The sequence below is a fragment of the Molothrus aeneus genome, chromosome 6, assembly GCF_037042795.1.
Source record: "Molothrus aeneus isolate 106 chromosome 6, BPBGC_Maene_1.0, whole genome shotgun sequence".
In the NCBI taxonomy this organism is placed as follows: Eukaryota; Metazoa; Chordata; class Aves; order Passeriformes; family Icteridae; genus Molothrus; species Molothrus aeneus.
Window position 1 is genome coordinate 36,754,196 of NC_089651.1, and position 22,895 is coordinate 36,777,090.

Genomic DNA, 22,895 nt, shown 5'->3' on the forward strand with positions numbered 1-22,895 from the left:
CTTAATTTCTTTGCATTAAACCAACAGCATTCTTTTCCACAAACATCCATTGTTAGGACAATGCTCTCAGACGGAATTTATGAGAAATGGAATTATGTTACCAAGGAGATAGCATTTACTATAATGAAGAGTAGATCCTAGAAAATGGCCCCTTTTACAGCAGCTCAGAACAGAGCCACAAAAGCAATTGATTGGTCTTGGCATTTAGTCTTATATCAGCTGTGTCATCCATAGCTTCAGGAGTGAGAACACTAATCTGAAGTGACATTTCTGTTCTGGCGGGCTTTTCTGCCCTGATGAAAGCAATTACTTCATTCCTAAATGATAATTTGCAGGAGTTTCAACCACTTTAATTGATAATTTTTTGTTCTGAGAAGTTCAATTGTGAAGTGATTAGCTGATTTGGTAAATAGAAATTTAAGGTGTGAAATGTACAAGTTGCTCCAAGGTAAAATGCTGTTTATTGGGTGCTGCAAAATTGCTTGATAAAACTGAGGTTTCTCTATTATCAGGAGGCTGGCAATTGCTTAGTTCAACAGAGGAAGAAAAAAAAGGATGAAAACACTAGTGTTCTGGTTGTAGAATTTGGATTTGAACTAGTGTATCACAGCTCACTTAAAGGTTTCTCTATCAAAGTGTACATCAGTTTTAAAAGATTGTGCAGGATGGCACCTTTGTAATGCTTCAAAAACCTGCCATGTTCCTATTATTATATTTTAATGACTCACTTTGGAAGTAAATCCTGTTATTTAAACAGTTCAACAAAGGTACTTGCTGGTGATAAAACATTCAGTTTAACAATTAGTTCAAGCAGACAGAAACCATTTTCTTGAACCATGTTTATATATTTAAAACAAAAGAATCTTATTCTGTGAAACCACAACACCTAAAAACCAACTTTAAGTCTTACTGATATAATAAAAAGCTTGGCTTAATATAGGTATTATTCTTTATAAGTTTTGCAGTAATTGCTAAAGCACTTCCAGCAAAATATTTTGTTCTTTCTACAAGGAAAAGAAAGGTTTTAATAGAAATCAGTTCTGTTATATTTCCCTATACGGTGAAAAAATAATGGTCATTTCATGTGTTAAATGAGAAATATAAAGCAAAAATGAAGGTCAAACTGATTTAGCACATCAAACAGTCTTTGTCAGCCAAGCTTAATATATCCTGAGTTTGTGGAACAAATGAAATTTTGCTGCTATGTTACACTTTGCTTCCAAACAACCATTACAACTGGTTTTATATATTGTGTGAGCATCAGACCATCAAACAGTGCATCTTTACTGACGTGTTGCTGCAGTGATGATCTACAGCAGCAATCTGCCATTTATATAAGGGCAAAATGTGCATCTATATTTAGTTGTGAAATTGGCCTATTATACTCTTGATGTTTACAGAGGCTAACATAAATTAATGATGACAGCTATGAGCAGTGCATTAGTTAAGCAGCAGAGCTTTTACCTTGAACTTGAAGGTTCCAGCTTTAACTTCCAGCATATACTATACAGCTTTCTTCACACATTAAAGAAAGTCTCAAAACATTATTTTTTCTTAGACAGCATTAAATGGCTTTAATTTCTGGACTAGGCCCTTGATGATAGTATCAGTTAATTTAGCACTTTTTTTTTTTGCAAATTCTTGTCTGTAAGAATAGTGATTTTTATGATGGGGCAAAAATGCGCTCCCCTGAAAAGTGTTTGGTCATTGAAACAGTCTGATTTTACCAACTTGGAACTTAGTCAGATGTTAGATATCCTTTGTCTGATAGAAAGAGCAGTTTGAGGAGGCAGTCTGCCTCACTTGGTTATGTACTGCACTTTCACCTGAAAGTCTCTTCATGCAGCTCGTGTCAGAGCAAGTATAGGCACTGTGGTAACTATAGATCCCAGTTAACTATGACCACAGATCTGACAAGTATGTAGGTGTTCAAAGGTTCGCAAGTTAAAATGATGAAGTCTTTGATGAATTTTTGATGGATGAATTTTTAACACAAGTCGACCTTTCTCCTTTGAGGCTGCATGCTAGATTAATTGATAAATAGTGAGACTGAGCAATGTTCGGATCTCCTAAGCAAACAAGTAGAAAAATCCATAAAAATCTGCTGTCTGGCTTCTCAGATCTACTTAAAAAGAAAGAAGGTAAAATTTAATGTGGCTTTTGATTTTGGAGGTTTTCCCCTCACAAAAGTAGTGTCCTTTTTTAGACATTGGTAACTGTTATTATTAGTCTTGAAGTTCTTGTACTCTCAGTTCAGAAACAATCTTTGTGAAAAGAAAATCTATGAATGGGATAGCAGAAAGAAAAAGAAAAGCAAAGAAAGGGAAACATATCAAGTCAAAAAGTTGTCCTAGAAGAAAAGAAATCCCCAAAGATAGCAAAACGTAGTGTAGAAATTAGAGGTAAACATGTTAACATACTTTCATTATCAATTTTTCAGAACTAATTGAATTAGTCTTAGAAGGTTGAGTGCAGATTTTTTTCTTCTTTTAATTCACATCTACAGGAGCACTAGCTCTCTTGCTTCATTCTTTTGTATTTTGGATCTACTATACTAAAAAATATCCAGTTTCATGCATATTTGTGAAGTCTCTAGGGCATAACCTTTAGAAAAACAGAACAAAAAAAAATTGATAATAGCAAGCCTCAGGCTCATGCTACCACCAGTGGTGATGTTTGACTTCCAAAACTGGTCTTTTCAACTGTGATATGTGCAATTATGCAGTGCAGGTTGGTCGCCTTTACTTCCTTCATCTTTCCTACAGTCTAAATAATTTTTTTGGAGTCTGAAAATGTGCACTGCTGTTCAAATTAATATCCACTTGGATTGAACAGTGTTTCTGAGATGCTACAATTAACTTTTGAAAAAAATCAGGAATATGAAGAGTCATATAGAAGTAAAATCAATAAATATTCCAAATAATTGGGTCACTTAAATATCGATGCTATTCCATTCTTTGAACTTCATTAGAAGTTTAATTGTTCCACAACATCAGTGAAATAGAAGAAGATTTTTGTATGACAGAACATGGCTTATGAGTGGTCACCTATCAGTAGAGCAGGACATTATCTTAATGAATTACCCAGGCATTAAAAGCTGGAGTTTGAATGTACTTGTTTTAAATGGACTTAACTGCCCTCCTTGTTTTCACTGGTCAGCTTGAAGCCCCAGAAAAGATTCTGAAGGATGTGGCTTTGAGGGAACAGGTAATGGATTATTTTGGTAATAGATCAGAATGTATAAATATTTCTATTAGTCAAATTTTCATAATAATCCACTTCATTGTATAATATAAATACATAAATTATGTAAATAGGTTATTAATAACAGAGGAAGGGACCTAAAGTTGATTTAAATACAAAAATGTCCAAAGTATGGTAATATTATGTCACATCATATTAGTGTGGAACAAAGTAAGAAAAAAAGAGGATCTTTCTAGTAATATTGGTACAGATTTGCACAAATTCACATCTATGGACTCAGAAGCAGCATAAATTTATTGCTTTATGTAATGCTATAACTATGCTCACTAGCAAGTAAGCCTGCTTGTGTTCTTTATATTGGGAAATATAAAGAACATAAATTATACACAAAGGGACATATATAATTTAAAGTCTCTTTTGGAGGGCTGAAGGGGCTGGATCACATATCTCCAAATATTTTTGTCGCAGATTCATTGTGCACTCAAATGTTGCAGAGCCTTTCCTTATATCTGATTTCTTTTCTGTGAAATTGTTATAACATTCATCTGAATTTCTCCTTCAGAGAGTTGGATCCTGTTTATAGTGGACCTTTCAATCCTTGATTTTAAAGACTAGACTAATAGAAAAATATACACAGACACATAGTGCTTCTTTCTCTATGAAGCCTGTTATAAACATTATTAGATATTAAGTGTTATTTGTATACTATATCTGAAGTTGCTGCTACTAATCCACATTGTTGTTAGGGGCTTAAGACATTCACTACTGCTCAGTAACAGCTGGGTTAACAAGTATGAAAATGTTTAGTATATAAGAAAAACTGCTCTGTTCTGATATACTTTTGCATTTCTAAAATTTCTACTGAAATGAGGGAGGATTTCAATGCCATTCTCAAAAATACTGTGCATCCCTTGCCATATTTCTCTGCTTGTGAAGCAGAGAAGTGAATGGAAATGTTCTTGTGAATGGAAATGAGCAGTAACAACACAGATAAGCTGTCCATTGGCTCAAACCACTATATCTCGAGTTCAGCAGTCTGTCTGTCCCTCAAACCTTGTTTTATGGCTGTAGCTTCCAATCCAATCTCTATTTGTGACAAGTCCAATGAAGGTACCATAAATCCCAGCAGTGCTGTTATGTGGGGAGAGCTGGGCAGAGGGAGACCGATGTTCTGAGAAGCACTGCTGGGGGGGTCTCTCCTGCATCAGGTCTAAGGGAACAGTGTAGGTGAAATGTAAATGTGAGCTGCCTTTCTAAAACTGGGCAAGTCTGCAAACCACCACTTTCCAAGCTATATTTTGAAATTGCAAGTAAAAATTATTTGTAACTGCAACCATTCTCCTCTTTTTGTTCAAAATGCAAATTCACATAATTAAATTATTTCACTGATTTTTCCTGCCTAAACTGAGACACAGAAGTGAGGTATTGTTATGATCCTGAGTTTAGCTCAGCTGGTTAGAGCATGGTGCTAATAACACCAACATCATGGACTCCATCCCTATCTAGGCTGCTCATTTAAGTGTTGGACTTGATGATCCTTGTGCATCACTTCCAGCTCAGAAGATTCTGTGATTCTGTGAACATATGCTAAAAAACCCTTGTCTAGGTCAGTATATCTGTTGATATGCTATAATATGTTTGATTGCTATTAAATGCTGCAAAAATTAGGATCTGTGATTGTCCCAACTTTAAAGTGACAGATGTCAATTGGTCAGACATGTGAAGGTTGTGGCTGTGCACACAGACATAAATACATGCATATACTTATGAATGTAAAGTATATAAAATTATGTGAAATAAAATATAGACCAGGTTAAGCTTGGAATGACCACAAGCACAATGAAATCACAAGTGAGTTACGAGTACCAATAAAACTTTTATGCAGCACCATATTATCATGTCCTTTGCATCTGCTGGGTCTTCAATAGAAAATCTACTTTAGAAATGTCATGTATACAATTTTAGAATTATATGCTAGTATTTATTGTACCCTTTCATCTGTAAAAGCCAGACCACCTGTATATCAGTCCATCTGGAAAGGCACTAAAAGAAAAATAAAATATATTTTAGAATCCATATCTAAAATAGCATTAGTCTTCAAGCCATGAAATATCCTGTTTATATGGTCCTGCTTCTCAGAATTATCAGGAGCTATCAGCTGGAAACCTCTTAGTCTTCTTTAGAGGACTCTGTATGTGGAAATTCTATGAGAAATGTCTTCTTAAGGGAATACATGAAGTTTCACCATTGTATGACAACATCATGCTTTTACATTGTACCCTGATGCACCCTGATCCAATTGTCTTAGCTACTATGCCTTCTCCACAGGCGGCAAAGAGGGAGCAATATTTATATCCCTCAGGTATATTTCCCACTATTACTCTCTTGGTACTGTGGATATTTTATGTAGATTTGCTTGACTGTTGGGGGATCTTCTCTGTCATTTGAGAACTCTTTAAACATGTGATGCTTGGATTCTTGGTGCTTTCTGACTGTTTTTGAAAGCCACTTAGTAAACATGTGTTTAGTTTCCCACATTTTAATTTTTCTTATTAGCAGAAGAGCCTGTGTATTTCTAAGTTTTTTCAGCCTGATACTTAACAAATTCATTTATGTTCCAAGAACCACCTCTAGTTCCAGGTGTCATATGATAGGAGCCAAGATGAATTTTGGTCCTGTGTCAGAATCACTGCTTTCTGTTGGGAGCTTCACACTCCTCTTTTCTAGCATCTTCTTGGGATTATCAGTGCCAGTACTTTGCTTTATTAAGAGAATCTGACAAGGAAGCTGATGTTGCCTCTCAGAATTACAGGTGCCGGAGAGGATTAACAGCCATGTTTAGGTTGTATCTAATGAATTCCTGCATCCTGCTGAGGAAATCACTGCTCCCAAATTAAGGACCCATTTTATCAGCATAACTGCAGTGTCCAACAGTACAGTGTATTTCCCTAGTGGAATTACATAGAGTAGAAATTAGGACTTGTGTGCACATATTCGCAGACACCCTTTCTTAATTTAGCTTAATGGCACTGGTGCCAAGAGAAGTGCTCCAAGTTAAAAATTCCTTGACTTGATTCACCCTATGAAGCTTCCACAAATGAAAATATAACAAATGGTTGGGAGAAAAAGTGAGTTATTCTCAATACTGTTTCTCAGGAGTTTCTTTTGTTTATCATATCATCTCCTCATCCCTTCTACTTTTTTTGTTGTGTAACTTTGAATAACCATAGGTGGCTTTCAGATATTTCTGTTTGCTGACACACGGAACCTCACTTTTCAGCTCAAATGACTTCCATTGCAAGCTGTTACTGATCCAGTAATGTTTTACATAAGCTTACATTCCAGTATATTTTTCAGTTTCAGCAGTCTCCTGAAGCCTCTATAGGACTTGTAAACTGTGGATTTAGACTTTGGTGTTTCTAAGGAATATTCTATCACCACTCAATTTCTAACCACCACTCATTTTTCAGTTTCAGAAATTGCTGAGATCTGTAATTTTTCTGTTTTGTTTTATTAGGGATCTTTAACAATCTCCCATCTTACATAGGGATATAGTTAAGTGCTTTAGGAAGAAGGTCCTTGGTGCAGTTTCAGAACAGGTCTATAATCTCAATTCTTCTACTAACTTGATTTGGGGACTTGAATTCTCAGGCTTGGCTTCCAGGAAAAAAAAGGGGGTGACAGGTAGAAAAGGCCAAGTCTTATGCCATGAAATTGAGCTTTCACTTGGAGGCAATTGTGCAGAGACATTTGCCTGCCTTTTCCTTGTGTCGCTGTTGTTTATATTTAACTTGTGGGGGCATACTACTTCCTTGGAATTAATTGGACAGTTCATACCTCACAGAGTTGTAGCTCCCATATGTCTGTGTATGCATTAAATACTTTTATATGTTGTATTTAATGTACCTTTTGAGAGATATCCATGATGGTAGATATCTAAAATTTGAAATTTGAGAGAGATGCATCTACAATGAGCATTGTGAAATCTTATTTTTCAGATAGTTTTTTCCTAGAATATAGTTTACAAATCAAGGTGCTAGCATTCAGTGTATAGTTTATAAAACCAAGTATGTATTTTACTATATCATTCAGTAGAATTCTGTATCTCTATCTGTGGGTAAGGATGTGCTGTTTCCTCCCATACCTTTATCTCACCATTCCTATTTCTTAGCCGGACTGTCTTTTTAAATATAATTGCTGTTGGTGTGGAATTGTGTAGGGAATGTAACATGTTAACCATACTAAGGGAACTGTCATAGAGGGGTTTTATTTGTGTGTTAAGGGCCCAGCTGATATGCCCTACCAAGTCTGAAGTGGCAGAGATGGCTACAAAAATGCAGGTGGTTATGAATATTAAAGCAAGAGAAACTCTTCACTTTATTCCCAAGTTAGAAAAACAGGTGAATAGAGCTCTTAGCTTCATCGTGTTTTATCTGCATACCTCAATTCTACTGATTTACTTAATATGTCAGAGTGCTTTTGTAGATCTCGTCATTATGACTTTTTTGTTGATAAATCCAAGGTTTCAGGAAGGGTTATGGAAGCTGGAGAGAAGCATTTATTATTCCATTATATACTGGTTCTACTCTAGTTCTGTGGTAAAACAACTACTAGCTAATGGAATTGTGGCTTTAACTTCATCAAATTAGTAGATAAACAAATGAAGCAAAGGAAAGATAGACCCATAATGAGGTACAAGAACAGTTTCTACTCACCTTGCACAGTGATGGACAGACACCAGCCCCAGCACCAGCCTGAGTCTATCAAGGCAGATGTATTGTGAAGCTTATAATATCCTGAATTTAACACTTTGCTCTGTGTAAAAAAAAGAAAAAAGCCCACAGGTGTTAACCATTGTCATCCCACTGCATTCAGGAGTTTTACACCAATTAAACAAATAGCGCAGGAGTGAAATCTAATTGTTGTGTTCTGTATTAGTGGTAGCAAATGATACATTGATGAAACAGGGCTAAATGGATGTCTTTGCATTTCCAACAGTTCAATGTAAAGCAGAAGGTCCTTTCTGATCAGAAAGTTATCAGTCTGCCATGAGTGTGGTGGTGAATTACAGTCAGAAATGTGAATCACATAACTGTATTAACAGCTTTCTCACCCCACTGACAAAGGTTACTGCTTCCACTGCTAAGACAGTTGAACAACTCCTGAAGAACAGCTTCATGAAACACAGGGATTTTCCCATTATTGCACCAGACTTACACTTCTGTGTCTCAGCAGTTAGTGTAAAACCTTTTTGGTAATATTGGCTGCACTGCAGCTCCTGTCAGAGGTGGCAAACACTTAAATCATCTGCTTTTAACCTTCTTCCAAGAGTCAGAATATGACAAAAATTAAGGCAAAATTGGGTGAGTGAGTGAGTCCGGGAGAAGCAATGGCACCAAGACAAATAAACCCCACATGTACACAGTATTCTTGGGATTTTTTTTTCTTGAGACTGACAGCTGACAAAGGAAAGGCAGGCTAAAAAGGAAGTGGCTAAAGTGATTTAAGAGTCATTACATAATATGTTGACCACCACTTAAACTCAAATATTAGTTCGTTTCAGTCATTCGAGTGTGAAGCACCATTTTATATATCCTGAATTCTGTAGATCCATATGCAACAGCATTTCAAAAATGTGGTAATTTGAAGAGAAGACCAGCAATGAAAAAAGTAAATTGGTTAAATGTGACAGAACACTAATACTGATGAATGCCCGACTTTTTTTTATTTTCCTTCAGTTTACAAGCTTTGAGGAAGGAAAAGTCCCGAGATGCTGCTCGCTCTCGCCGGGGAAAGGAGAATTTTGAATTCTATGAGTTGGCAAAGTTGTTGCCACTGCCTGCAGCCATTACCAGCCAGCTTGACAAGGCATCCATCATCCGACTTACAATTAGCTATCTGAAAATGAGGGACTTCGCTAATCAAGGTGATCCTCCATGGAACTTGAGGATGGAAGGACCTCCACCTAATACATCAGTTAAAGGTATGGAGTAAATATTGTTGTGTGCTATAGAATATGGCAGCCTTTAGTAGCCTCAAAATTGAAATTTTTACCTTCATCCTTTCTTCTTTCCCTGCATATCAAATCCTTTAAAGGGATTCAAATGTGGAAATCTGAGGTCTGCATGAGAAAGACACCATGTGAAGGTGAAATAAACCTCTTATTTTAATTATTTTTATTTAACAACAAACCTATGATGTAACTATTACAGCTGTAAGTCTTCTGGGTGATGTAGACTAAATTCTTTCAAATTATTTACCTGTTACTGTGTTGCTTTGTTTCAGTATTTTATAAAAGTATATGTTTGAGAGGAAAATGCCATTATTCCTTGATTTGAGAGCTCAATCTCTTCATTTTCTAGCTATGCCTTAAAGGTAGAAACACATATTTCTGAAGTTTGAAAGCATCACATCCAAATACTTAAATCTTCAGCTGAGAGACTAGGATATTATTTATCCTCTTGTAATGTCTATAGAAATTTTTTTGACTTCTGTACCAGTAGGCATTTATGAAAAAAATAGACTGTTTTCAGTATTAAAAGATCTCTTTTAATGCTCAAACAAGCAGTTGAGGAGCAAAAGCAGTGTTTTAGATGTGAGTTGCCACACAATAGAGGCTGTGTGTATGTTGCTCCTAAGGAGTCTTGTCAATGACCTGTGTAAAGTGGACTTTTTTTTTGGTAATCTATTATTTTTTCAACTAATGCTACCCATCTGGATGAGTGTGATCTCTGTCTTAGAGGTATTTTATATTAGGGACTAGGTTTCAGTGACAGAAATCAAGGTTACCAAATCTGAGATTTCTGTGTGTCCTGGCTTTAGCAGTACAGAATACTCCTTTATTTTAGCTACTGCTCTCATGGTTTGAAGGAAACATATATTTGGAAGAGGCATATGAGATTTGAGCACTTCAGGTTTTTTCCATGAATCATGAACTATAAACCCTTAATCTACACTAAACCAGATAGAATGCATACAGCATATGGCAAACAAAGAAGACACCTTTAAGGGTTGAGGGAGGAGGTAGAAACAGAATCTTATTTATCAGCCCACAGCTGTCCATGAAGGGTTACTTGTATTGATGGTGCAAAGGAATTTACCTGCTCTTCCATTTAAAGGAAGTGATATTATTTAAGGAAAGTTAAAATTTTCAGTGGATGGAGGGCATAAACCAATGCAGATTCAGATTGACGATTTAGTAGCTGGATGTAATTCCATCATTTCATATATTTAATTTATATTATCTGCCACATCATATATAATTCTCATGGAAGAAAAAAAAGCAATAATTACATCATCCAGGGCATGAGTGTAACATGGTTCATTAGGCTTCTGATATAATATGCAAATGTTCCACATTTTTACAGGATGAGAGTTTATTCTCAGGCAATTCAACGTTTTTTCAAGGTAGATGTAAATTGGACTCTGCTGTACAATCTATGATCTGTCTGTGCTTCTACAAGCTGTCCTGTGTTACTGAAACTCTGAGCTCTGCCAATCTCTGTATATTTTGAGAGTATCTGGGATCTATTTTTCATTATCCTCTTCTGGAATGTATACCTGAACACCAAATCTTCCTTGTTCTGCAAAGATTCTAATGAAGAAAAGAATTTAAAGGGAGAACAAAATTTTATTCTTAGACAACAACATCACTAGTCTGATCTAGATTAATGTTTTTCCCTAAAAAAGAGCTGGGTAAACATTTAATATCTGTTCACCCTATCTGATATAATAACCCTGCCCCTCCAACCATGTAGTGCTGTGGTTCTCATTCCTTATGGTGCAAGGGGTATGGGGGCTCAGGAAGGGGTTTTGACATTTTTTTCCTCCTGTTTTGGTGCTTAGCTTAATTCTAAGTAGGATTGTATTATTTATGTGTCAGTATATTGAAACAATGCTTGATGAAAGCGTGTTTCATTGTATAAGAATTCCCCATAAGCAGGTTTAACTGTATAGTACAGGTATATTTTATGATTTCACCAGTTCTCCTTACATAGAAACCTGTTAACACATTCTGATGAAACATTCATGAAATTACATCAAAAGAAATTCAGTTTCATTTATTAAGGCTGCTTTTTGCTGCCCTGGAAGAAGCTCATATATATAATCAAGCTCACATAAATAGCTTGCAGGTTCATGTGAAGTATGGATGATAAACCTACAATAAAATACTTGACATACTTTGTATGTGCACAAGCAATCTTCTGAATAGACTTAAAGATATTTGGGAAATTATTTGAGAGGTACTTACATTGTATAGGTAACTGCTATTTTTTTCTTCCCCCAAATGTGTTGACCTGCTTCTGTTAATCATTCATTTTAAAAGCTTAGTTTTAAATTTTCCCCCCAATACTGTACAGCAATTAAATAATTTTAATTCAGTATTTCAGGAAGGTCCTTTACTCAGCCCTGTATTTATCACAGCTTTTCTTAGAAGTCTGTAAAGGCTGATGAGTTTGTTTTCTTATGCCTATTGTGTAGTGATCACTACAAGTTGTGCTTGCAAATGAGGGCTCAAGTAACTCCATATAATACTTTCAGAGTCAATTACTTCATGGAAATATCTTGAGCAATTGGAAAGTAACAGATAGTTTTCACCATTATTTTATAAATATCTGTATTGTAATAATACAGATCAAATCTGCAATGAACATTATGCATTATTCAAGAAATGACCAGGCATTCTCAGCAGTGTTTCAGCTAAACAACTGATGATTGTAACCTTTAAGGAAATCTCATTGTGGTGACTATTGGTAAATCATTTCTCCATTCATAGTAATCTTTATTTAGGGGCGATCTAAAAACCATTATATCTTTTATTAATCTTAAAAGCAATAGTCAATGATTTGACATTTGCTAAAAATGGAAAAAAATTCCATCCTCTAATACAGCAGCATTCAGTCATTTTTCTTTTGCTACATTGTCTAAGGCTTTCTGTATATAGGAAATCTCAGTCCTTATAAACAAATACACACACAAGTTATAATAGATAAGTTTAAAGATAGTTCTTAAAGACTGGGGTGTAAATATATGTGGACAAAAATAATCAAGATGTTACTTATAGTCAGTAGGAATAAAATTTTTAGTCTTTGAAAGTACATACAATGTGTTATCAATAACAGTACTATTCTCCCCTGTTTTCATCCTTCTAAAAGTCTTCCATTTCTGGAATCTATTCTGAGGACAACATTAAATGAAAACAGTAAAATTGCTTACCAATTTTTAGAACTAAAATCTGAGTTTTCTGAAAGTTATCTAGAAAGGGAAGTATTTTAATTGTATTTTCTGTGTGTTCAGGCAGAAAGTGGTGCCTTACATCGCATGGAACTTGAAATCCCCTTGTGCATTCTGGTACTAGGCCCTGTAGTCCTGTTCCAAAATCAAACTCTTGTGAGGACCTTTGTGTTTTGGAATATTGTCTTCAAATTATTGACTTTAAATTTCATTGCACTTTTGGCACAAACTGTTTCTAAAAGCATTCAAAGATCATGCAAATTTTCATATTCTTTTCCACTACATTGTGGGTCTTTTTGCTAAGCCACATGTTTTTCCATTTTTTTTTTTTTTTAGTAGTGGAAAGAGGAAGGGAGGAGTGTGAAGCACGGTGATGTTCTTCAGTGTGTTGAATGTGTTTGGCTGATGAAAAGTCACGCTGTGTATTTTGGTTTTGGGCAATCTTTGGGACATTGTTTCTGACTCAGTACCACTGCCACTATAAAAATAAACTCATGACCCTTTGCCTTGAACAGAGTTCCTGACTTTTAAAATTTCTGTTTGTTTTGAAACAGAAAAAAATCTGGTAATGTGCCTAATTTTGCAATCCTTGTCCTCATAATTAGCCATGATGGCATTGAAATAGTTATCATTTTTTAATTTTTTTTTTTTCATTGAAGTGAGGTGTTAATTTCTGTGAGATTTTTGGAGATACAAATGTTTTTGCAAGGCCACAAGTCTTATTTCCTGTTGAATGACGCGACATGTGGAAACTAGAATATGTAAGACAACTTTGGATATGTCAAGTTAAAAGTGAGTTTATAGTTTTTATTTTTCTATGCCAAACCTTTACATTTTATGCTACGTAAGTAAAAAAACCTTACTTCTGCTGTAAGAGAAGAGATGATGGAGAGATTGTAGCTGAGGAGCAAAAAAGGATTTCAGTAAATAGAACTGACTGACTGGTAGATTGTGTAAAAATGTCACTGCTAGTTTAGCCATCTCTACTTTTGGTGTTCCATATTCTGCAGTTAGGTAGTTTTACACATTTGTATTCTGAAATTAATATATATCAATTGCAGGAGAAATCAGATTTTCTCAGAAGTATGCGGTGTATTGAAATATTTATTGTCCAAATTGTTACTGTTCAATTTACATAAATACAACTCTGAAAAGTTCCTTGCCATAAAGCACTCAATGTAACTTCAAGTCTGTATTGGTAGAGAGATTAAAAAAAATGATAACCATAAGAAGAAAAACTACACTTTAAAACAAAATTGCACATTTTTCCTTAAACTAGCATGTTTTTCAAAGGTTCCATTCTCAAGATAAACAAATTATGTAAATCTAAGCTGAAAATGAACTTGATGTCATATCATACTGCAGGGCTTGGGATTGAGGAAATAAGTCCAGCACTTTGAATTCTCTGGGAAAGAAAACAAGCAATAATGATAATTGGAAAGTATGGTAATTGTTATCCCAAATGTCAAGTGGAATTACTTTCATTAATTTAAATACCTTTTTCTAATATATTTTGTGCTAGATATGTATGCATTTATAAGAGATGAATAAGTTGTTCTCTTCTGCATGACCTCATTGTGGAAACACTTTAAATAACATTACCTGTTGTTAGCCTTTAAAATTTCAAAAGGAAAGTTCCTGAGCAGGAAGTTCAAGATAGTGCAAGCCTTTCCCTGCTAAAACCCACAAGCCTTCCAGAAAGACCAGCCTTCTGTTTTGAGCCCCTCCACAATTCTGTCTCAGGGAAACCATCTATAAGGGCAAAGTAAGAATTATTTTCTTCCATAGTGTTTTTGGCCTAAGATGATGTTTTTCAAAGTTTGATATGAAAAACTCAATCAGATGAAAACAGGATAATGCAGATGAATTGGTGGTGTTCCTTGATGTGAAAAGGGTCTCCAAATCCAGATCCCTTGTGCAGAATTTCTGCTCTCATGCTGGAAAATTCAGATGGCCCTGTAATTTATTTCTCCCTGCCTTGCAGGCATTGTTCTTATGAGAATCTGATCCATGGTTATATATAGGCTACTGTTGTGCTCTATGTATCAGTACCAACCACTGATTGTAAACGTAATGTTTATCCATTGTAAACCAGTTTATGTGGCAGTGTAGCCATAGACACAGGTACCTTAGTCTTCAACTTAGTGCATGAGTTAAAGACAACCAGGTTCTTTTGGAATGTAACAGAAACCAAGTGCTGAAAATTTCCAGAAGTCAGTGGTAAAACATGAATGTTCCCTGTGAGAATTATTGATGCTTTTCTGGTATGAGAGGTATGGGACCCAGAATTAGGTAGCTCACTTTGAATCTCATTGTTATAGACAAGATGAATTGAATATGGGGCTGAGTTGGTGGTTGTCTGGTGACAGGTGATCATGACCTGATTGACTTCAAATTTGGCAAATGAGGGAGGGTGTCAACAAATGTGCTTTGTGCCTTTCAGGGACTGTTTGCCTAGTGGGGAAACTGATGGGGGAAACTGATCATGAGGAAAAATGTTGGTGGAAAAAACAAAATAATAGAATAAATAAAATAATAGAATAAAAGTTAGAACTACTAAGACTAGAACCCCTAAAGAAAAAAAAAAAGTTATAATTTCCTATGCACCTGAAAATTCTAAAACTATGTCTTTTTCCAGAATGACAGTAAAATAATTAACTTGAAAAAATATGTATGCGTATTTATAGAAAACTTATGGCATTAAAGAGGAATATATATATATATATAGCAAGATAATCTGGACTGTCTGAGGTGCAGAATATTGGCAAAGACAAGTAGAGACATTAAGAAAAAAAATTGAATGTGATTGGAAGAATTCAAGAAAGAATGACTTTATGTGTTTTAAAAATGTTAAATATTTCTGGCAACAGTATAGACTCTAGCAGTAAGGTATAATAAAACTTTTAATGATACAGAAAAGGCAGAAGAGTTTGATAAGGTTTACTTAAGTGCTTGCTTCTACAGAATCAATTCTACAAGTCTTTCTAGTTCAGGTTACAATACAATACAATTTTCAGGACAATACTTTGCAGATACTGGTGTTGTGAAGTTTATACTACTGAGCTGTTTCAGCCTCAAAGCATTATAGGCAGAATACTGGGAAATTTCCTGCACTAAGGGGATAAAAGTATTATATTTTTCAACAAAGATGGATAAATGGAAATTAATTCTTATCAAACAAAACTAGCTTAAATGTCTGAAATTGCAAGTCCAGTTAACTAGGATTTGCATTGTATATGGAAGTATTTGTAAGGCATTTGGAGTCCTACTTCATAACAATTATGGTTTTATGAAATATTGTAAGAATGTTAAATTGGCAGAATCAAGTTAAAGACAATAACTGTAAAATTAATTGCTCTTGGAAAGCAGATTAAAGTGAAAGTTACTATTAAGAAAGGAATTTCTTTTTTTCCTACAGAATCTGCTCAGGGTATGACCATCAGGAAACTGGGTTTAAACATGGCTTGATTGCTGATTTAAAATTCCTAAGTTACAATGATGTTTGGATCATAGACAATGATCTATTCAGCTTAGTAAATTAAACCTATTTTTTTTTCAGTATAAGAATATTGGTTTTTTGGTGGTGTTGTAGTTATTATTATTACTATGACTACTACTATTACTACTATTATCATTTTATTGTAGTCATTGCTGTCCTATATGCTAGGCTACTGGAGTTAAAGGACTTTGAAAGGTTCTGGGTTTTTGTGAAGCAGAACAGAAATAATGGGAAAAGCATTTCACGTTCAGTTTTTTTGGGGTTTTTTGTTTGTTTTTTTTTTTTTTTAATGAAGAAAGGCATAAAAAGAACGTACCAGATCCTTCCACTTCTGTTAGCAGAAATGAGTGAATGATTTACTTTCTCATGGTGCTTTATTTGTATCATAAAAAGTTCTATCCATCACTTCTGTGGAGACACAAAGCATTTACTGCTGATAACAAATTAATACTTGTTCTAAAATGTTGTCAATCAAATTTCAGTCCCTACAAGAGTTGTTTATTGCTAGAACTTTACCTTGAAACTTAACAATTAAATAGGAAAAGAACCAAACAGTGTTTTAAGAGCAAGGAAATAGAAAAGATGACATTAGTGTCTTTTCTCTCACTCACAGCAACTACTGCATTTCTATTCTATTACACTGCAATTCATCTTCCTTTCTCATGCAGTTACAATAATTTGGTCAATATTGCATATTTTTATCTTCTTTTAATATAGTTTATTTTTCTTAGCTATTTGAGGGAGGGGCAGGGATGGGGGGGGAGGGAGAGTTTGAGTCCAGAGCTAAAACCCAAATATCAAAATATCATCTTCTTGTATTCAGTCTCCAGGGCTGACTCTCTCCTTTTGTAGTCCTGCATCTTTCTCTACATGTGTCATGTGTGCATCCTTAGTGCAGCCTTTGTAATGAAAACAATCTGGTGAAGAATATTAATATTTAAAAGAAAGTCCAAAGTTTTTAACTTTTCACTTTATTCTTTCTTCCTTTAATGTGGACGACTTTCTGGGCACAGTAGTCCTTAGCATGTTAATAAAAATTCACTCCTAAGTTGAGAACATACTTTTCTCATTCCTGCTAAAAGGTGGTGGGTGTTGGCATTACAATTCATGCTTGAGAATATTGATAGTGTTGGCTGAGTGGGTTTTGGCAAAAGCATGGGCTTCTGAACTTGCAGAGGTAAATATATCAGGAGGAGTAGAGTATTGATGGTAACTTTAGCTCCAGCCTTAGTAGTGATACTGAAATAAAACAGGGAAAACTTTTAAATTAAAACAAAATTAATCTCTCTTCACTCTAATGATGTGGATTTTCATCCAGTGGAAATTTCTGTGTAAAAGTCAATGCCACAACATCCGCTTTTCCAAAGTTCTTAATAAAATGCTTCCATATGATTTTTACATTCATGTTTTATGTTGCATGGGTTAGCTCCAGGTGGTCTTTTTTAGAAGCATGAATATCTTAAATTATATGTGCAGTCTACAAAACTTTTTGAAATAACGCACATGATGGGGTTAGCCAATTACAGATGTGCAATGAATCCGGTGTGCCAAAAGCGCTTGTTCTGCTTTTTGCTTGTAGTAATCAGGAACAGTAATCACTGCTGTAGTTTTTGATATGTAAAATGAAAAAAGGCTGTTGCTATCTGCAGATTGCAATATCTGATGGAACTTCTATTTGTCTTTTTATTCACCCTTTTCTGAGCAGAAGGAAAGTGTCTTTGCTATGAAGAGTGCTTTAGACAAAGCCTCAGTCAAGCTTAATATCATAGCACACATTTTGCAAATGAAAGTAGTTGAGGGATAGGATCTTGTGGTTGCATTTAATAGTTTCAGTATAGCATTCATACCTTAGTCTCCTCATCTGGGCAGAGAATGTAAGGACATACATAAAGCCCTGCTGCATTCAATAGAGCTTAGTCTTCTATGATTGTAGCTTATTGGTTTTCTGGGTCATCTGAACTTCTACCATATATCTCCTGTTGAATAAATCCTGCTTTTAGATCTTGTTGAGGGGTATCTATTGCAGGGTTAATAAATACATCTGTATGAAGAAATGGATTAACCAGCTGATAATTAATGCAGCAGAAATCTAGGAAAAAACCCCAAACAAACAAATTAAAAAAAAACAACAAAAAAAACCCCAAAAAAACCCAACAACAACAACAAAAAACAAAACAAAAAAAAAAAAAAAAAAAACAAAAAAAACCCCCCAAAAAAACAAAACCAAAACCAACCAAACAAAAAAAAAATCCCCAACAGATTGGGGTGCTTAGTGGAAATAAAGCACTGCAAATGAATGGGCTTTTACAATACTTGTCATACCAAGCGTTAAATCACTCTATATTGAAAGTAAAAGATTATGACTCAAAATATTTTGTCTGAAATGAAAGAAAACACAAAATATTTTTTTAAAAGAGAAAACCTATGTTTCCCATATCATATGCTTGCAGTTGTACATTTACAAGCATTTTCCAAAGTGACTGTCTCAATATTTGGAACAAATAATAGAGCCCTGGAAGTGAAGCATATGGATTTAATAATGATATTTATTTTCATGTAATAGTTATATTAGATCCCTCTGATCAACTGAGCAAGATTTAGATACTGATGGTAGATCCAGCAGTTTTAAAAACCAAAGTGCAATGATTTTATATCTATATAAATGCAAGTATAACCACAGTCTGACCAAAGTTTGACCACAATATCAACACAGCTTAATTTCTGCAACTGTTCTCTTTGAGGCCAGAGGAACGAAATCGAGTTTCCACCAAATCCCTATGCTCTTGTGGTCTCCCATTTCAATCAGGGATATAAAGTAGAATACAATGAATCCATAGTAAAGACTTTCCCAGGACATTAGAGAGATCAGTAAAAACTGTTTTCATTAGCTGTCAGTAATTAAAGAACACCCTTCATATAGAGCTTACAATTTAGAGAACATGTAAGCCTCTATATCTACCCGAGATCACAAGCCAAATAAGAATCACTACACAGCTGGGGAATTTGTGTTGTTTTAAAATATCAAACTCCCTTAAGGAAGATAATTTTCTGTTTATTTGCTAGCTTTTAAGCCAAAGTGAATATTTTTATTTTAAATTTCAATGGTTTTAGTGACTGCACTTCCTGTTACTATGGAAGAAAAGAAAGGTAAGTACCTCACAAAATACTTAAACACTAGTTGTGCCAGAGTTGTCCTCCTGAATGGAGCTGTTAGAAAATTCTTACCTTCATATGAGTACTTGAGCTCATCATTCCCTATAATTCTTACACACAGAATTAACTGAGTGCATCTGCACAAGCATGTGTGTGATGTCACTTTGCATTCTACTCATATCCTATAAAAATTCCTTTTACTTTGCTTTGCATGGGATGATACCACATGCAAGTACAAAATTCTCTGTCTTATTTCATCATCTGTGAAACAGTTAAACACATATTTATAACCATAAAAGGAAGACAGAGAAATAGCTCTGCTCACATTTTAATAGATATAGATAATTCCCAAACTTTACCTATAGCAAGAATAATATTGTCAAGACTATGTAACTGTAGATCTTACAGAAAACCATTTGTACAAAAGTTAGGAAAAATCAGGAACTGCTTTTTTATTTTCTTTTATAGGTACATATAGTATTTCTACAATTATAAGAGCAATTGTACATCTATATATCCCCTTTCAAATTTGAATTGCTGTGTATGTGAGCTGTTTCTCAACCTCTTGATGCAGAACAGTGCTGATAATGCTAATAGAGAAATTGAGGCATATACAGATTTAGGGCTAGCTTTTCAAAAGAGCACAGCACTCCAACTGGAGCCAGATTTCAAAAGATCTCTGATCCTATTCAGCAACAAAATAAATAGCCAGATTTTCAAAAGATTTCAGCACTTTGGTAATCTGATCATAAGAAGCAGCTGCTGAGCACATTTGCAAAGCCAAGAGTGACTTTTCAATATCCCATGAGAAGTGTGTGTTAGAGCAGGAAATAGAGCCTTCTTCCCATGTCACAAGTCCAAGAGTCCAGTTCTCAACCAATAACACTATATTCATGTCCTTTGTAAAAATGCTATATTTAATGAATGGAATTTTAACCCATTTAGAAATTTAACCCACATCTATGAGGAGATGTTTTCCAGAATAACATGAAGATTTGCACTCAGGTTAGGTAATGAAGAAATTTAATAGGAGGAATATTGCTAATCCATTTTATATAGAATCTCCGTGTTATATTGTCTTAATTAGGTGTATCTCATAATAAAGAAATCCTCCCTTTAGTAATATTTAAAGATTTTGTCATCCATTGCCAGTCTTTTAAGTGTCAAAAAAAGCCCAAAAACCTAGGTATTCTAAAAAAAACTACAAGATACTATAGTGTGTATACTGTATGGCAAGTCCAAGTGTGATTGATTTTCTGTGCACTTCCACCGTCCTAAAACAGTCTGAGTGCATAGTTTTTATTTTTATTTATATTTTAAATGGTTCTTTCTATCCCTTCCTAGAGGTGACTCAATGGGGTGTTTAATTTTGTTCTTCTGAAGATAATTTTTTTGTTATCATCTATTTAATACTTTTTTTTTCCTCTGCTATTCTTTTGCTCTAACATCCTAACCTGAAGATTTAAAGGACACTTTTTCTTTTACGAATGTTACTAAGGAGCTGAGAGGAAAATTAGTAGCTTACCTAACCTCATCATATATTTGGCTTAGTTGGTTTCTCTATCCTCATGGAATTTCCTGATTCTCCAACAAACTCAATAGACATAAAGGAATTGTATTTTGGATACAGGCAGCTATGTTAGAGGCCATTTGCTATGTATCGATTCACTCATCACTAGCTTGGAGTTAGCCCAAGAGATGTTCCTTGGGTGGAAGCATCTGGCAAAGTCAGTGCTCAGACAGCTTTACACCATGTACTTATTGGCAGTTTTGGTGTATTTTGGTCTCCAGCAGTGATTATGCCAGATAGTGAATGTGGCATGGGATATCTGTGAAGGTGTCCATATCTGCCTTGGGGAGGTTTTCATTTACCTGTGAAAGAGGAAGATGAATTTGGAGACAGCATTTGTTCAGTCTGAATGGAACTGCATACAGAGGGTGGACGTGATGGCCATGAGGTGATTGGTCCTGGAGGCGCAGAGCACTCTGGTGGACATGATGGCTGGGAGGTGATTGGTCCTGGAGGCACAGAGCACTCTGGTGGATGTGATGGCCATGAGGTGATTGGTCCTGGAGGCACAGAGCACTCTGGTGGACATGATGGCTGGGAGGTGATTGGTCCTGGAGGCGCAGAGCACTCGTGGTGCTGTGGTGTTGAGGTACAATGCTGAGCGGCTCTGATAAGCCTCCAGGCTGACTTGCACACCCAAGACAGAACCTCATCCAGTATTTTCTGCATCTGTTGTTTGAGACATAGGCTTATCTTTTTGGAAAGACATAGGCTTATCTATTTTCTCTTTGGAAAATATCTAATGTTGATGTAAAGCATTTAAATGATAAAGAACCAACTACATCCCTGGGCAGATTGTTCCAACGGTTAATTACTGTCACTGTGAAAAAAGTGTGCCTCATTTGGAGTCTTATTTCAGCTTCAGCATCCAAACACTGGATCTTGTTATGCCTTTTTTGCTAGATTAATGAGCTGCCTACTGTCAGAAATCTCTTCCACATGTAGGTATTGTGATCCTCTTAACCTTCTTTTCAGTAACTAAATAAATTGAGCTTTCTTAGTCTTTCACTATAGGGACTGACTTTTAGAAGTCTAATCATTCTTGTAGCTCTTACTTGAGTCGTATCCAATTTTCTAACATATTTTGAGAATGGAGGAAACCAGAGCTGAAGAGAATATTTCAGTAACAATGTCATAAAAACCTAAAGTAAAACTTGCAGTAGCTATTCCAGTGTGATATTCAGTGGACATGTATTTGATATATGTTTTCATGTAATATGGACATGCCATTTTGGTGGGTTTTTTACTTTGGGAATTAACCTGAATGTCTGTCTCATTGTGAGGTGGTTCTGGATTCCTTCTGCTGATAAGGATTGAACAATGTCAAGAGGTAAATCCTCAAGAATAATTGTGAATACTGAAGGTTACCCTTGATTTTATATTTTGTTTCAATGGCATAATTCTTGCAGTAGGAATAGTGATAGAACTGAACATAGAGAACACGTACCACAAGGTGAGACTGGGCAAGTGGATTTCACAGTTAGGATATTGAGGATAGCACAAGTGCAATATTATCTTACCCACAGACTTTGGAAGATTTCTCAGAAAAAAAATCTGTTCAGAGTTGTCTGAAAAGTTCCTTATGACACCTTTCAGTCTGATACATGTCTTATCCATACAACTTGCATTATCATGTTGGGTATCAATATCATATCTGGGCAAGGGAAACTCCGTCAAGCTGAGTGAGCTGAGAAGATCCTTCCTAAGCACATGCAAATGGTTCCCTTCACCCTAAACCTGCCCCAGAGTCACCTCTACAATCCTGGTGTGGTGCACAGAAATGAGGGATCTCTGAGAAAGCATATTAGCTGAAGCCAGAATTGGTATGGAAATAGGAGGAAAAGAATTCCTCCTGAATTCAGACTCCCCTGGTTCAAAATTAGAGTTAAGTGAACTCAGACTATCTGCATGATTTGAGCTCAGCTGTCTCTAGTATTTCCAAGTAGTGAAAAGAGATGAGACATGTCTTCATCCAAAAAATGGCTGCTTCAGAGTTAAGTAGTTTCTTCAGAAGTGGAAAGAAAGTCACAGATTTTGCCAGTGACTTCCTTCAGTTGTGTTCTCAACAGTAAATTCTGTAAGTAACAAAGGTTTCAAGCTCTTGACCATTTACCACTGTGAATCACTCTGGGAGAAAGATATTTTACTTTCTTTCAAATCCCATATAAAAGCAGTCTCCTGAGACTTCTGGGTCAATTCCTTTAACTTTCAAAAATGCAGTTGCACTCAGTTAAC

At 35.3% G+C, this 22,895-nt stretch overlaps 1 protein-coding gene across 3 annotated transcripts in view; it reads left to right on the top strand.

Moving 5' to 3' along the window:
• NPAS3 (neuronal PAS domain protein 3) overlaps positions 1-22,895 on the top strand; it is a 595,746-nt gene that overhangs the window by 173,970 nt on the left and 398,881 nt on the right. For all 3 annotated transcript variants that reach the window (XM_066551546.1, XM_066551547.1, XM_066551548.1), the window contains one exon: positions 8,943-9,187. In XM_066551546.1, coding sequence (XP_066407643.1) covers positions 8,943-9,187 — 245 coding nt within the window. The remainder of the gene's footprint in view (positions 1-8,942; positions 9,188-22,895) is intronic.